At 49.3% G+C, this 15,359-nt stretch overlaps 1 protein-coding gene across 1 annotated transcript; it reads right to left on the reverse strand.

Moving 5' to 3' along the window:
* Window positions 1-1,346: 1,346 nt before the first annotated feature.
* On the reverse strand, window positions 1,347-9,835 carry LOC116957287 (E3 ubiquitin/ISG15 ligase TRIM25-like). Its single transcript, XM_032979338.2, has 6 exons — window positions 8,151-9,835; window positions 6,861-6,956; window positions 5,807-6,040; window positions 4,631-4,653; window positions 4,142-4,236; window positions 1,347-2,974 (listed from the first exon to the last, which is right to left on the reverse strand). Exons 1-6 carry the CDS (start codon window positions 8,709-8,711, stop codon window positions 2,427-2,429), a joined length of 1,557 nt encoding a protein of 518 aa, XP_032835229.2. The 5' UTR covers window positions 8,712-9,835; the 3' UTR covers window positions 1,347-2,426.
* Window positions 9,836-15,359: the final 5,524 nt, after the last annotated feature.

Below are 15,359 nucleotides of genomic sequence, written 5' to 3' on the forward strand. Positions count from 1 at the left end.
GTAATGTATAGTGTAGTATATAGTAGTATATACTGTAGTGTATAGTAGTGTATAGTGTAGTGTATTGTAGCGTAGTGCATAGTGTAGTGTATAGTAGTGTATAGTGGAGTGTATAGTGTAGTAGTGTATAGTGTAGTGTATAGTAGTGTATAGTGTAATGTATAGTGTAGTGTGTAGTAGTGTAAGGTATAGTGTAGTGTATAGTGTAGTGTATAGTGTAGTAGTGTATAGTGTAGTGTATAGTAGTGTATAGTGTAGTGTATAGTAGTGTAGTGTATAGTGTAGTGTATAGTAGTGTATAGTGTAATGTATAGTGTAGTGTATAGTGTAGTGTACAGTAGTGTATAGTGTAGTATTTAGTAGTGTATAGTGAAGTGTATAGTAGTGTAGTGAATAGTGTAGTATATAGTAGTGTATAGTGTAGTGTATAGTAGTGTATAGTGTAGTGTACAGTAGTGTATAGTGTAGTGTATAGTGGAGTAGTGTATAGTGTAGTGTATAGTGTAGTGTTTAGTGGTGTAGTGTATAGTGTAGTAGTGTATAGTGCAGTAGTGTATAGTGCAGTAGTGTATAGTAGTGTGTAGTGTAGTGTATAGTAGTGTATAGTGTAGTGTATAGTAGTGTATAGTGTAGTGTATAGTGTAGTGTATAGTGTAGTGTATAGTGTAGTAGTGTATAGTGTAGTGTATAGTGGTGTAGTGTATACTAGTGTATAGTGTAGTATATAGCGGTGTATAGTGTAGTGATATAGTGTAGTGTATAGTGTAGTAATGTACAGTGTAGTGTACGGTGTAGTGTATAGTGTAGTGTATAGTGTAATGTCTAGTGTAGTAGTGTATAGTGTAGTGTATAGTAGTGTATAATGTATAGTATTTTATAGTGTAGTGTATAGTGTAGTGTATAGTGTAGTAATGTATAGTGTAGTGTACGGTGTAGTGTATAGTGTATAGTGTAATGTCTAGTGTAGTAGTGTATAGTGTAGTGTATAGTAGTGTATAGTGTAGTGTATAGTTAGTGTATAGTAGCGTAGTGTATAGTGTAGTGTATAGTAGTATAGTGTAGTGTATAGTGTAGTGTATAGTGTAGTGTATTGTAGTGTATAGTGTAGTGTATAGTAGTGTACAGTAGTGTATTGTGTAGTGTATAGTGCAGTGTATAGTGTAGTGTAAAGTGAAGTGTATATTGTAGTCTATAGTAGTGTAGTGTAATGTGTAGTAGTGTATTGTGTAGTGTATAGTGTAGTGTATAGTGTAGCGTATAGTGTAGTAGTGTATAGTAGTGTAGTGTATAGTAGTGTAGTGTATAGTAGTGTAGTGTTAGATTTGAAGCTTTCGTGACTGCAAGGATTCATACTCTTTGGTTTTATTCGGTAAAGTCACGTAGATAAAATAAAACAAAATTATAGAAAACAATTAAATCACGACGTTTCGGAGGCAACACCAGCTTCCGTCTTCAGGTGGAATAGTCACAGAAGAATATCTGTGTCAAGTGCACAGCTCTGAGGTGATCGGGTTTATATCTGGGTTAGGGGGGGAGGAGGAACCAGAAAGGAAAGTGGGTGGGTGGGAGGGCTGAGTTCAGCCGTTTTTTGAAAACGATGATGGCGATGATGGTGGAAGTGATGACTATGGTGACTATGATGGTGGTGGTGTTGCTGATGGTGATGATGACAGTGGTGATGATGATGGGGTGAAGATGGTGGTGATGGTGTTGATGGTGTTGATGGTAGTGATGATGATGATTATGGGGTGATGATGACAGTGATGATGATGTTGGTGATGGTCATGATGGTTTTGGTGGTCTTTATAGTAATGATGTTAGTGATGGTGGTTGATAGTGATGTTGGTGGTGATGGTGATCATGATGGTGATATTGTGTTGTTGATGCTGTTGGCAATGAGGATGATGGCGATGATGGTGGAAGTGATCACTATGGTGACAATGATGGTGGTGGTGTTGCTGGTGGTGATGATAACAGTGGTGATGATGATGGGGTGAAGATGGTAGTGATGGTGTTGATGGTATTGATGGTAGTGATGATGATGGGGTGATGATGACAGTGATGATGATGGGGTAATGATGTTGGTGATGATGGTGATGTTGGTGATGATGGTGAATCACAGGGATGAGGAGGCGTGGTGACGCAATCGCGCACTGCAGGCGAAGGAGCGGCCACACGAACCTGCGATTTGTGCTGCACCGGCGATATCGCTCACGCACGCCAACCTGAACCTCACCCTCCCCCCTCATCCTACCCCTCCATGCTCACCTGTCACCTTCCCCTCCATTCTTCCCTCACCATCACCTTACCTCACACTCTGTTCCACCTTCCCATCACCCTCACTTCACCCTCTCCTCACCATCCACCCTCTCCTCCGTTTATTGGGTTTCTGTATCGGTTTCTTAGGTTTCTATCTCTCCTCATCCTCAGGATGCACGACTCAGATCCACAATCTTCAATGGTTCATTACAACACCCCACCCACATCCCAGGGTAGAGAGGCTGCGAGAATCTCTGCCGGACCTCGTGGATCACCTCCATGGAGTCGGCGCGGTAAAACGCCAGGAGCCCCCCCTCCCAGTGCAGGTGAAGCCCGATTCTGCGGGGGGAGGGGGCCCCCCTCACCGACAGTGCAGTCTCCACTCCACCATGAAACACTGAGAAGTTGTCACATTTCTCTAAACACCAGGACGCGTCGCTCCCTCCCAGCAGCCGTGCAGCACCACGCCCTTTCCGTGGGATCGTCCCGTACGCGACTCCAACCCGCCACCACCACGCGTCCCCCACGTCCACCTCCCAGTAGTGGTGGCCCGACGAGAATCTCTCACGGCACAGGGCTTGTGACCAGTAATCAAACCGGTGTGGGTGATCGGGGCGACCCTGGGAGGCAGGGACTGCTGTCATCGTCCTGAGATCCGAGGAGATCTGGAGTTGGTTATTAGCTGAGTTTGTGTCCAGAGTTGGTGAGCGTCCGTCTGTGACAACAGCGATAACAACATCACTACAGAACACCATCACCCCCATTATCCACTATCACCACTATCAACATTACCACTACCAACCATCATCTTCACCATCAACAATAACATCACAAACATCACCATCAACAACCATCCTCACCATGAATATCATCAATTACAACTACATATACATCACCATCATAAACACTGTGAAAATCAACAACATCACTATCGCCATCAATACAGTGCCATTCGCCATTGAGTGGTGGTGACGTCACCACGGCGCTTGTGCCAGGCTATGTGCACGTTGAGGCCACGTTAAGTGTCGAACGCCCGCTGGCAGGAGGTCATGGGGCAGACCAAGGTGCTATGGGTCGACTGAGATGACTGGCCAATGCACTATCATTACCACCATGCTCATCACGACCACTATCACCATCATTATGACCATTACCAGCATCAGGAACTCATTTGAGGTTGAAACTGCCTCGTAGAGGCCAAGGACTGGATAAGATATCACCTGCCACTGATGTTAGCCATGGCGGGTAATCAAAGCCAGGTAACTAGGTTCGCAGTGCAGTGTGCTAACCACTATGCCACCACTCCCCCCATGCACAAATGCACAGACACATTCACAGGAACAAATTGCATCTCAACATCACAATCACCCCTGACTCGTAAAGCTGATTATTTGCACAAGATCGTCATACTTAGCCTCATGGCTCTGTTCAGTCAGGTCCTGGATTGGGATGTGAACAAAGACTAAGATCCCCTGCGTAGCCTAAACAGACCATTGGGGCAAGTGCTGTTAGCGAGCATCTATGATGACCAGCATGGCACACGAGGAGGTGGGTGGCCAGCACCACGCCCGACCACCTTTTTCTCCCTAGTGGCGATTTTGTTTAAATACAGGATCAGGCTCCAGAATGTAAACAAAGAAAAATATTCCCCGTGTTGCCTTAACAGACTGTCGAGGTAAATCAGCACCTTTGAAAGCTGGAACAGCACATGAGGGGCTTGGTGGTCCGCACTACGCCTGGCCACCTTTGTCTCCCTCGTGGTGATGTTTACACACAAAACTAGGTAAGCATTTGAAGCTGAGTCGACCTCGTGCACACACACACGGTGATCATTTATTGTGAAGATGGCCCCATCACCCATATTTCACACTGAAGAACTCACACAGGAATTTGGCCACAGTTCCCTCGGTGCCTTTAAGCGAGGCAATGTCCTCTTGGCTAGGACATGAGGGTGGATCTGCTGTAAACCTCCCTGTCCTGTGAAAGCAGAACAGACATGGCGACTGTCTCACGCAGAGCATCGTCACTCACAGGATCATCACAGCTCCATCACGTAGACACACATCACCCAAAGCATCATCACTCATCTCACAATTACAGCATCACTACACAGAATTACTATTACCACACACAGCATCACCACATGCGGTATCAAAACACAGCATCACCACACACAATAAACGCACACAGCATCATCACACACATCATCAACACACACCATCATTACACACAGCATCACCACACACACTATAACCACACAAACCATCATCACACACAGCATCCCCACACACAGCCAGTATCTCACTGTCCACACCCCACACTCAGTTCCATGTTGTCGTGTGTCGGGTAATGAATGAAAGTCGTCTTTTACCTGCACATCTCCTCCAGGTGCCCCTATGGAAGACAGAGAGATACAGTACTGTGACTCTACCTCCAATCCCTTATGATCAGTGGAGTTCCCACTGCAACACCGTGGGTGGAATATAAACCCCAAAGTCTTGGCTTATGACCCTATGATCACCAACACTGACTTACGGGGCAAATATTTCAGAGTAAGACCGATTGATAGTAAACGATAAAATACTATTTTATTTTTCAGGTAAGGCCCACGCAGCTACGTAGCTCTTTTTCAGAAGGGACCTGGCCACAATTGATAGCTCAACGAAGTGGTTCATCTCGTGGAAATTTATAGCAGCCCAATACTCTAAACGCAGGTTTCCAAATGTGGAGGGAAAAACTGGAGGACCCGGAGAAAAATCCATACCACCATGGAGGGAAAAATGTAAACTCCAAATGTATATGGATGTCAGGGTTGGGATTAAATCCCAGACTTTCAGTATACCAGGCGAGGTAGTTAACATCTCGCCACCCCCATGAGGACCAACATGAATTTGCAGGGCAAATATTTCAGAGTGAGACCGGTTGATGTTGATCTGTGTTGAGAGGAACGTAGGACTAGTAGTTTCTGGAGTTACCAATGCACATGGTGCAGATCTTGTAGAAGTGATGTTCAAGACACAATGATATCATTAATAAGTGTATGAGACCGTATTTATTTGAGCATTCCTAATATGAACAATGGAGGTCGCGCATCCAAGTGGAGGTACACAAAGTAAGAAGCAGAGATGAAATCAGCTTGTGAGCAGGCGCTGGTGGATTGTTGCATCGCGGCATCACGAGATGTGGCAATGGATTGGGGAGGCCTTCATCAATGACTGGATAGATTATCGCTGATGGCAATCATGAATACCGTGTACATTGTTGTTGTATGGTTGATTTAAAAGGTGCAATTCCAATAACATTTATTTATATTCACAATGAAACAAACTTAATGGGAATGTGGTAAAGGACGGGAGAGAGAATTAATTTAACTGAGAAAATATGAGCTGGGCTTCCAAATGGCAGCCACTGGAGCTGCGATGCGAGTCCATGAGTGGAGCTGTGTTCTCAAGCCCAGTGGATGCGAGCTCTCATTCAGGAGCCTCCCTCTGCTGCTGCTGGTGAGAGGGCTCTGTGCCAATAGCGACACTGGAGACTCATCGCTCACCTGCAGGAACGTGAGCGAGTCCCTCTCCTGCGCTAGGGCCTGCAGGCGAGTGGCTGCTGCCTGGAGCTCGCTGATCTCGTGCTGGTCGTGAGCGATCTTCTTCTCGATCTGGGACAGGAGCTTGCGTCCTTTCTGCTCCGCTTGCTCTAAAGCCGTCTTCTCCTCTGCATCCAACGCTGCCCTCGCACTGGCGAATCTGACCGAGATTGAGGCCTTTTCATCTGTCATGGATCCCTGCAAAGAGAGAGAAATGCCACCTTTGTTCTTTAAATGTCTGGTCCATTGTGAAATGACATTCAGGTCGGTGTGACCCGAGTGCAACTCTGAAGGTGTCCAGACAGTGATACGAGTCTGAGGTAGTGAGGCCTCCTTCTTCCTTTGCCTCTGATAACGCCACTGTGCATTTTCACTACCACACAATTCGCCATAGTGGGTGGGGGCTGTGAGGTAATGAAATAAAATACCATCATGAGTACATTTAGCATCTGTGCCATTCTCATTGAGCATATCAGGACGATGCTTTGTTTACCTTTACATGAAGCGAAGTGAAATCTGTAAAGGGCATTCATGAAATGGAAGTTAGGCCAATTCCTCTTGAAATCAATGTTTTGAATGTGAGAGAAAACCACATGTATGGATGAAGAGAAGGGATCATGAAACTACTTGCTATACTGCCACCTGGCCACCCTAAAGCCTGATTGGTTTCAGTAAGATGGTGTACAACAGTATATGCGTGATCCACTTACTCTGCCACCAGAGTATTGGATAATAGGTACTTAGCACCTCATCTGATCAATATAGATAACAGGCGTTTAAGTGGTAAGTTGTATGGAGATATGGGAATGTGGAATTTCCACCACTGATTCAGTTTCTCAGTGGAGATGAGAACCACATTTTTGCACGTCCTGATTATTGAGGCGAATTAACCGCTGTGTCTTTAGTCCCACGATGTGTTTTGGAGCCAAGTCCACGTGAATGAATGGAGTTATCCTCCATCACAAACCCTACTCAGAGTGGAGTCATGGGGTCACCGATTCCGGCCCAGACGCGGTACCTGCACGTCCCTGCGAGCGGCCTCCATCCGCCTTATGGACTCCTCCGCCTCCCTCCTCTTCTCCTCCACCGCCCGCGTCTCCTCTCCCACTTGTTTCTGTGAGAGAAGTCACCAGGGGAGACTCCACTCACTCTCTGAGCATCCCCTCCCAACCCCGCTCCACGTGAACCACTTCACAGTGACAGGGGAAGTAGCCCCGGTGCAGCGATGGAGGCTGAGGGAGCAAAGGCTGCAGGGAACTGATTTCACGAGGAGCTCAAACGTGCGCAGGGCTGCCAAAGTGGTGGGTGGGGCTACCTGAGTAGTGGGTGGGGCTGCTGGAGTAGTGGGTGGGGCTACCTGAGTAGTGGGCGGGGCTGAGTAGTGGGTGGACAGGGCACCAGAGTGGTGAGATGTTTTCTGCCTTGCCTGCTATTCAGGAGGTCGTGGGTTCGAAACTGCACCTGATGCCTGTTTATGCAGTTTGCATGTCTCTCTCCATGGTCGCATGGATTTTTCTCTGGGTCCTCCGGTTTTTCTGCCCACGTTTAGGAAGGTGCGTTTAGATTATTTGGCTGCCATACATTTAGACCTGATAAACCACTTTGTTGAGCTGTAATTTGTGACCAGGTTGCCAGCTACATAGCTCTGTAAGTTTCACTTGGTAAAATAAAAATTGGTTAAGTTTAGTTTTGCATGGCACAAGGAGGGGCTGCCATGTCTCTGTTGAGTGTCGGAGAAATTCGGTAACGAGCATCTTGATGAAAATATAAAAACGATCACGAAATACTTGGTCTGTCAAAATCACGCGACTTTTCTGGAATTCCAAGTCCAGTGACCCGGCAGCTGCTGTAGAGTACGGCGCTAAACTGGCACAGACCGGCACGAGGCTACCAAGCGGTGAGCACTGCGGCTCACGCAGTCCCAGTCGTTTTACATTTCGTTTCAATTTTAGGGGATGCTCCTCTCTACCACAACCCACTTTTTGTATGCGAACCACAGTCGATGCATTCACGTAATTTTAAGAACACGTTGTATGCATTAAAGTTCTTCGGTTTTATCAAATATACTAAGGGCACATTTATAAATTTGGCATACAACAGGATTGAAAAAAACTTGTGGTTGTATTATGTTTGCACTATGACAACCTCAGCATGCTTTATATTAAAACAACGTTGTTAAAATGTGAACGAAAAATCGGCAGCTGAGAGAGGAATGATATTTAGTTGGATATCATTGTTCAGTTCATACTTGGAAATGATGATTTCGTGCACGACAGGCTCCCTCTCACACACAGGCAGACCGTCTCACCTCCCGTGTCTTGTGCTCATCCTCCAACGTAGCCACATCGTGACCCTTGTGGTCTCCTGCAATGGTGCAGGTTGTGCAGACCAAGCTCTTGTCCTGTCGGCAGTAAAACTCGAGCTCCTTTCTGTGTTTCTTGCATTTGCGGTCTTCAGGATTCGTGTCTGGATCCACCAGAATGTGGCCCCTGAACTTCGGGTTCTCCTGATGAGGCTTTACATGAGTCACACAGTACGACATATCACACCTGAGGCAGGTCTTCGAGGCAGCGGTCGTGCCATCGTTGCAGAAGTCACACAAGACCACGGTGGCCAATTCATCTGTGGCACTGCGCTGCTCCACCAGGTTGGTGAGCGTCACGCTCTTGTTCAGCTGGGGCCTCTGAGGGAAGGTCACTCGGCACTGTGGGCAGGAGAAGGACTCTGCCGCATCCCAGGCGCCCTCCACGCACTTGAGGCAGAACGAGTGGCCGCAGCTGAGCGTGCAGGGGCAGCGGAAGGCGTCCAGGCAGATGGGGCAGGTCAACTCCCCTGGGGCCTCACTACCAGTGGGAGTTGCACTCGCCATGGCCCTGTGGCTTCACTCAGAGACGGGTGCTGGCTGTAGCTCAGGCAGTCTCTGTAGCTCAGGCAGTCGCTGGATGTAGCTCAGGCAGTCACTGTCTGTAGCTCAGGCAGTCGGTTGCTGTAGCTCAGGCAGTCTCTGTCTGTAGCTCAGTCAGTCTCTGGCTGTAGCTCAGGCAGTCTCTCGCTGTAGCTTCAGACAGTCTCTGGCTGTAGCTCAGGCAGTCGCTGGCTGTAGCTCAGGCAGTCTCTGTCTGTAACTCAGTCAGTCGCTGGATGTAGCTCAGTCAGTCGCTGGATGTAGCTCAGTCAGTCGCTGGCTGTAGCTCAGGCAGTCGCTGGCTGTAGCTCAGGCAGTCTCTGTCTGTAGCTCAGTCAGTCGCTGGATGTAGCTCAGGCAGTCTCTGGATGTAGCTCAGTCAGTCGCTGGATGTAGCTCAGGCAGTCTCTGGCTGTAGCTCAGGCAGTCTCTGTCTGTAGCTCAGGCAGTCACTGGCTGTAGCTCAGTCAGTCGCTGGATGTAGCTCAGTCAGTCGCTGGATGTAGCTCAGGCAGTCTCTGTCTGTAGCTCAGGCAGTCACTAGCTGTAGCTCAGGCAGTCGCTGGCTGTAGCTCAGGCAGTCTCTGGCTGTAGCTCAGTCAGTTGCTGGATGTAGCTCAGTCAGTCGCTGGATGGAGCTCAGTCAGTCACTGGATGTAGCTCAGGCAGTCGCTGGCTGTAGCTCAGACAGTCTCTGGCTGTAGCTCAGAAAGTCGCGGGCTGGAGCTCAGGCAGCCTCTGGCTGTAACTTCAGACAGTTGCTGACTAGCTCAGGCAGTATCCGGCTGTAGCTCACGCAGTCCCTGGCTGTAGCTCAGGCAGTCTCTGTCTGTTTCTCAGGCAATCGCTGGCTGCGTCTGAGACGCTAAACAAGGAACAAGCCACGTAAATCGGTGACAAGGAAGCAGGAAGTCTTTCAGTTTGATTTGCATGTCACGAGGCGTGCCCTGGAATGTGTTGACGTGTGAGCGAGTACAGACTTCTCCACTCCAGAGGTGGCTTAAAAAAGAAGACTCAGATCACCTCGTCTCAAATACTCATCCTCACTCACCTCATCGCAACTCACTTCAGGGGTCGCCCATAAATGACGTCACGCGATTTTGGACGATTTTTTACCCCCCCCCCCCGTCATACGGCGTCACAAAAAGTCAGACCCCCCCCTTTAAATATGACGTCACAAAGCTCTCCCCCCCACCCCCCAAAACCATATTTCCATTTTGAAAATAAAACATGCTTCAAATCGCTTTATACTATTGTCATTGTAGTGCGTATTTAATGTGGCGTTGCACTCTGATGTTGTAGGAGAAAACACGGATTAAAAAGGAGGCGTTGGAAAGCTAAAATTTAGCATAAAATTAACTTGAAAATATTCAACGTCTAACTAAAACTGCAGATGTTCAGAATATTATATTGAAATTATCATTTAAAATATATAAAAGTAATTATAACGATAAAAAAATACTTGAAACTTTGTAGTAGAACGAAGTAAAATGGAGAGTACAATAAGAACAATCATATTTTCAATACACAGAATGAAAAGCCTTGGTAGAATCATTAGAATCAAAATGTTTAATAATAATCAGAATTTTTTTTAATGTATCATTCTCCATTCTCCCATGGAGAAGCAAAATGCTCCTTCATGGAATAAATAAAAGGTAACCTTAGTAAATTTAAATAATCAAATAGTTAATAATGAAAAATAATAAAAATTAGTGTTGTTATAACAATTCTATATTTATTTAAAGTTGCGCATTTGATGTGACGTCACATTTCTCACCCCCCCCCCCTCATCACACATCGTCACAAATGTCTGACCCCTCCCCCCCCCTCCTAGGTGCGTGACGGCATTTATTGATGGCCCCTCATCTCACATCACCTCAACTCAACTCAGCTCACCTCAACTCACCTAAACTCACTTCAACTCAAGTCACCTCAACTCACCTCATCTCACCTCATCTAAACTCACCTCATCAACTCACCTCACCTCAACTCACCTAAACTCAGTTCAACTCACCTCATCAACTCACCTCACGTCAACTCACCTAAATTCACTTCAACTCAACTCACCTCAACTCACCTCATCTCACCTCATCTCAACTCACCTCATCAACTCACCTCACCTCATCTCGTCTCAACTGAACTGGCAGGGGGATGTGGGGGCTGACGTCCACCTCCCCGCTCCCCGTGAGCGGGCGGGGCGTGACGTCCACCCCCTCCACTTACCCCTCCTCCACTTCACTGTGCCCCCGCCGATCACGTGATCGGCCCCCCCGCGCCAGCGCCCTCTCTGAGGGACATTGCTACTCGGCTGCCTCACCACCGCCCGGGGTTATCTCGCACACGCCCACGTACACCACCACCACTGATGCGGAGGTGGCTGCGTGCACGCGCGCGCCCCTGCCGGCGCTTGTTGCACACAAAGGCTAGCGCTAAAAATAGCCTCATGAATATGCACGCGCCCCTCCCCGTGCCTAAGCCCTCATCCGCTGTGTAACAATGCTACGCGAAAAAGGGGATGGCTGCGGCAGGACCCTGGGTGCACGCCTCGCCTTTAAAGCTATTTTTACAATGTCCACGTGCCTTGTAAAGGCGTGCGAACGCCAGCGAGCGGGTGGATCGACCCCGCCTTAATCACTCACGCGGCGCTGCAGACGCGCGTCTTACACACATGCGAAACCCCGCGTAACCTCTGGTGGTAGTATAGATGGTAATAGATGCGCACCTCACACACCAACCCCGCGCCGCCACTCCGCAGCCCCGCGCTCGCTCTCACGCCGGGCACACCGTCTCTACACGCAGATGCACCACACAGATCACAGACGCTATGCCGAGGCTCTGCCAACACACACAGAAATCACACCACACCGATATTCTGAACTATAGTTTATTAATGGTTCCAATGCGCATGACCCGGAGGAGGAATATTTTGCGAGGAGAGCCTAGCGTAACTCTGCCTATGAGCCCAGTTACACAAATGTTCTACCATGTACCTTGTAGCTGTACTCATGGCGTCGCATTGACACTGTGAGAGTCGGAGGGAGAGGACGAGCGAAAACCTCGCCTATCACTGTGGCAGCACTCGCTGGCATCACACGGATGCTGCGAGCGGCTCAAGGAGGAAGGATGGCAGGGAGTGGGTCTGGATCGGCCGGAGGTTGAAGACAACTGAACTCACCGTCCCAGGGCACCTGTCTTTATTCTCTAAACTTCAAAGGCCCAGGGTGATGTCATACCACGCAGCCAAACGGGCGCTTACCCGTGCTTCCCGTCGTTGTCCCTCTCCACCGTCTCTACCGTGGCCCAATCCCCTCACTTCAAAGACCCAGGGTGGCATTGTACCATGGAGCCAATCGCGCGCTCACCTGCGCCGTCTACTTGGAGGGCCACGGGGTCTGCTGCTGCTGCAGCCACTCACCCATCGTGCTCCCGTGCTCATTAATTCTAACCCACTGGTCTGCCCTTCTGGCCTAATGTTCCACCCTCCGCCTCTCCCAGTGTCGTGAGTAACTCATTGCGGATGGCCCAGTGAACCTTTTCATTCGGCGCCCATACAAATCTTAAGCCAATTTAGGGGCACCGCAATGTAACCTCTCCTGTGAGGGTCGGCCAATCTCCTGGCACCGGGAAACCGTGGGACTCTCCCTCTAGGGGCCCTTCGGATTAAAAGCCGATGTGCCAGGCAACCCCCCGTCAGGACACTACGTGGGTGCGCTGTGTGTGGGTCGTGTGTTTAGTGTGGGGGCCGGGGGGGATTGCGGCGTTTGCGGAGTTACTCCGTGGTCGTTGCACCACAGGAACGCTGCTAGTAAACTTTTTGCTTTCTGCTTCTCTACTCCATGAGATTGTTGTTATCTTCGTCTTTCAGCTTTCTTTCAGCTTCTCTTTTTAATTTTAGTCTAACACTCTGAACTACTTCGTGAAAATAATTTGTTCCTGTCTCAAAGTCGCGTTCCAGTTGTCGAGCTGTGAGACACCGGTGGGAGTTGCCGTGTTTAACTCGGTCACGTGGCTGTGGCTCAGGGTCCAGCTGGTGGAGCTGTGAGACACCGGTGGGAGTTGCCGTGTTTAACTTGGTCACGTGGCTGTGGCACAGGGTCCAGCTGGTGGAGCTGTGAGACACCGGTGGGAGTTGCCGTGTTTAACTCGGTCACGTGGCTGTGGCTCAGGGTCCAGTTTGCGGAGCCACAAACCACCTAGCGAGGCCCTTTGCTGAACCCGGCACAGTTTCCCGCTAATGTGGGCAGGCGGGGGTCGGAAATTGGATCACCGTTTTTCCCCCCAGAATGATGGTAATAGGTGTGGCGCTCTAGGTTACTTTTTTATGGAATTAAATAGGGATTTGTGTTCGCGGGCCATTGAGGCAGACTTCATCTCCTCAGCAACCCGCGACCACCACCCATGCTTGCAGCGCCTCACGACTCTCTGAACCTCCGAGCGAAGGCTCCGGTACGCCTCCTCATTCTCCAACGTGGGATGCTGTAGCCGATGAGAGTGGGCCTGTCGCTTTTTTCTCAGCCAGCTTGGACACCTCCTCTGTCAGCCAGGGTCTCTGTGGAGGTCTAGACCACGGTCCCAAAGCAGACATTGCAACTGCCTGAGTCACAGTCATTAACCTCACCCATTTACCCTCGACATCTGGAGGAGTGGGGGACGATGCCAACCCCAGCCACAAGCGATGATGAAATTCTCGCTTCCAACTTTCATCAGCTAGCTGAGACCATGCCGCCTTATGTTTGAATGGGGTCCTGGGTGTACACCCACCACCCGAGTGGAAGAATGGCAGGTGCATTTAACAGATGACTAGTCGATGGTCAGAGGGTAGATCTGCTCCACGGTAGGTCCTGTTGTCAAGGACATGGGCCCGCATCCACTGTTGCATCACTACATAGTCCAGCAGATGTTCATGCTTGGACCCGGCATGCATCCATGATGTTGTATGGATGTGCCGATGCCGGAACAGCGTGTTGGTAATTACAAGCCCATGGCCTGCACAACAATCTAGCAGCCTCCTACCGTTGTTAATGAGCTGATCTGGCCCATGCCTTCCAATCCCTCCAGACTAGGTGCCAGCATCATGACCAACTCAGGCATTAAAGTCACCCATAAAGATGACTCTATCCCGAGGGGCCACTTTAGCTAGCGCCTGTGACAGGAGGTCACATAAGGCATCTGGCTCATCAGCCTTCCCTTCATCCCTCCACGGATGTTCGTCTTCGGTGGGGGCATAAGTAACCACGACCACCACTCCTCGCCTCCAGTTGATGTGAAGGCGAGCCCAAAGTAGCCTGGGGCTTACAGCTTTCCACACCTCACCGCCACGCTCCCACGCCCCCTTCATTCATTTGTTCAAAAGAAGAGCCACTCTTCTGCCCCGAGTATAGGACTGTCTACCCCTCGTAGTCTCAGGAACCAGAGCCAGTCCACCGGACCTCCTGAATACTACAGAGATACAGGCGGTACTGGTCCAGCTCCCGACAGAGGAATGGCAGCATCTCCTCCACCGTGAGCGTTCGAACATTCCACGTGGCCATCCGTAGTGGCTTTTTGTTATTTCTGGAGGAGCTCCGAGGGTAAATATTCAATCTCCTGGCTCCGCCAAATGGGGTTTGACCAGGAGACGTTATAGACGCCTGTCCCCCCGGGGGCCTCCGGCACAAGCTTGTTAATTAAATTTTTCGGTCGTAGTTTAGTTGTAGTTAATTGAAGGTGGAGGGGTTACCAGCCCCTCACCCCCCATTTAGCCGCTGTGGTCACAGATGCCATGGGGGGAAAGGCCAATCGGAATTGGCCCTCCCCCCCACAGCACTGTCCATGACAGCGTTGCCTGTCCGGCACCATAAGGAGGAAGGGGGTTGTTTTACCGTGTATACACAGACATCGACACACACACAGACCCGTGTACACAGACACGTGTACACAGACGTGTACATACACACTTGACACAAAGACACACACAGACACGTGTACACACACAGGCACCTCTACACACAGACACGTGTACACACATAGACAGGTGTACACACACATACACGTGTACAAACAAGTATACACACAGACACGTCTACACACAGGCACGTGTACACCACCACCATTAACACTCCCTCTGGCCCTGCTCCCATGACTCCGCTGTGCTCCACAGCACCAGCAACGCGTGCAGGGAAGCCGTCTCCAGCCCTGACCCACGGTGATCCCCGTGGAACGACATCAAAAATAACATTAACAACTACAGCAACAACAACATCAACAACTACAGCAGCAGTGGCGGCAGAACCGACTATGGGTCTCTGTGTGAGTGTATAGGTCTCTTTGAGTCTATGGGTCTCTGTAAGTCTATGGATCTCTGTGCGAGGCTATGGGTCTCTGTCATTAGTCTATGGGTCTCTGTGTGAGTGTATAGGTCTCTTTGAGCCTATGGGTCTCTGTAAGTCTATGGGTCTCTGTGCGAGGCTATGGGTCTCTGTCATTAGTCTATGGGTCTCTGTGTGGTGAGTATATGGGTCTCAGTGTGACAGAGTCTGTGTCCCTCTGAGTGAGTCTGTGTCTCTGAGTGAGTCTATGAGTCTGTGTGAGTGACTCTGTGTGTCTGTATGGTGAGTCTATGGGTCTGAGTGA

This window comes from Petromyzon marinus, chromosome 72 (genome assembly GCF_048934315.1).
Source record: "Petromyzon marinus isolate PM22_M1 ecotype Great Lakes invasive population chromosome 72, UKy_Petmar_22M1.pri1.0, whole genome shotgun sequence".
Taxonomy (NCBI): domain Eukaryota; kingdom Metazoa; phylum Chordata; class Hyperoartia; order Petromyzontiformes; family Petromyzontidae; genus Petromyzon; species Petromyzon marinus.

What these genes read in the sequence shown, in the direction of transcription:
- LOC116957287 (XM_032979338.2), bottom strand. Translation starts at nt 8,711, where the DNA reads ATGGCGAGTGCAACTCCCACTGGTAGTGAGGCCCCAGGGGAGTTGACC. An exon ending in CCGCTCGCAGGGACGTGCAG is followed by an intron (nt 6,041 to 6,860) that starts GTACCGCGTCTG and finishes CTCTCTTTGCAG; the next exon opens with GGATCCATGACAGATGAAAA. An exon ending in ACTCGCTCACGTTCCTGCAG is followed by an intron (nt 4,654 to 5,806) that starts GTGAGCGATGAG and finishes TGTCTTCCATAG; the next exon opens with GGGCACCTGGAGGAGATGTG.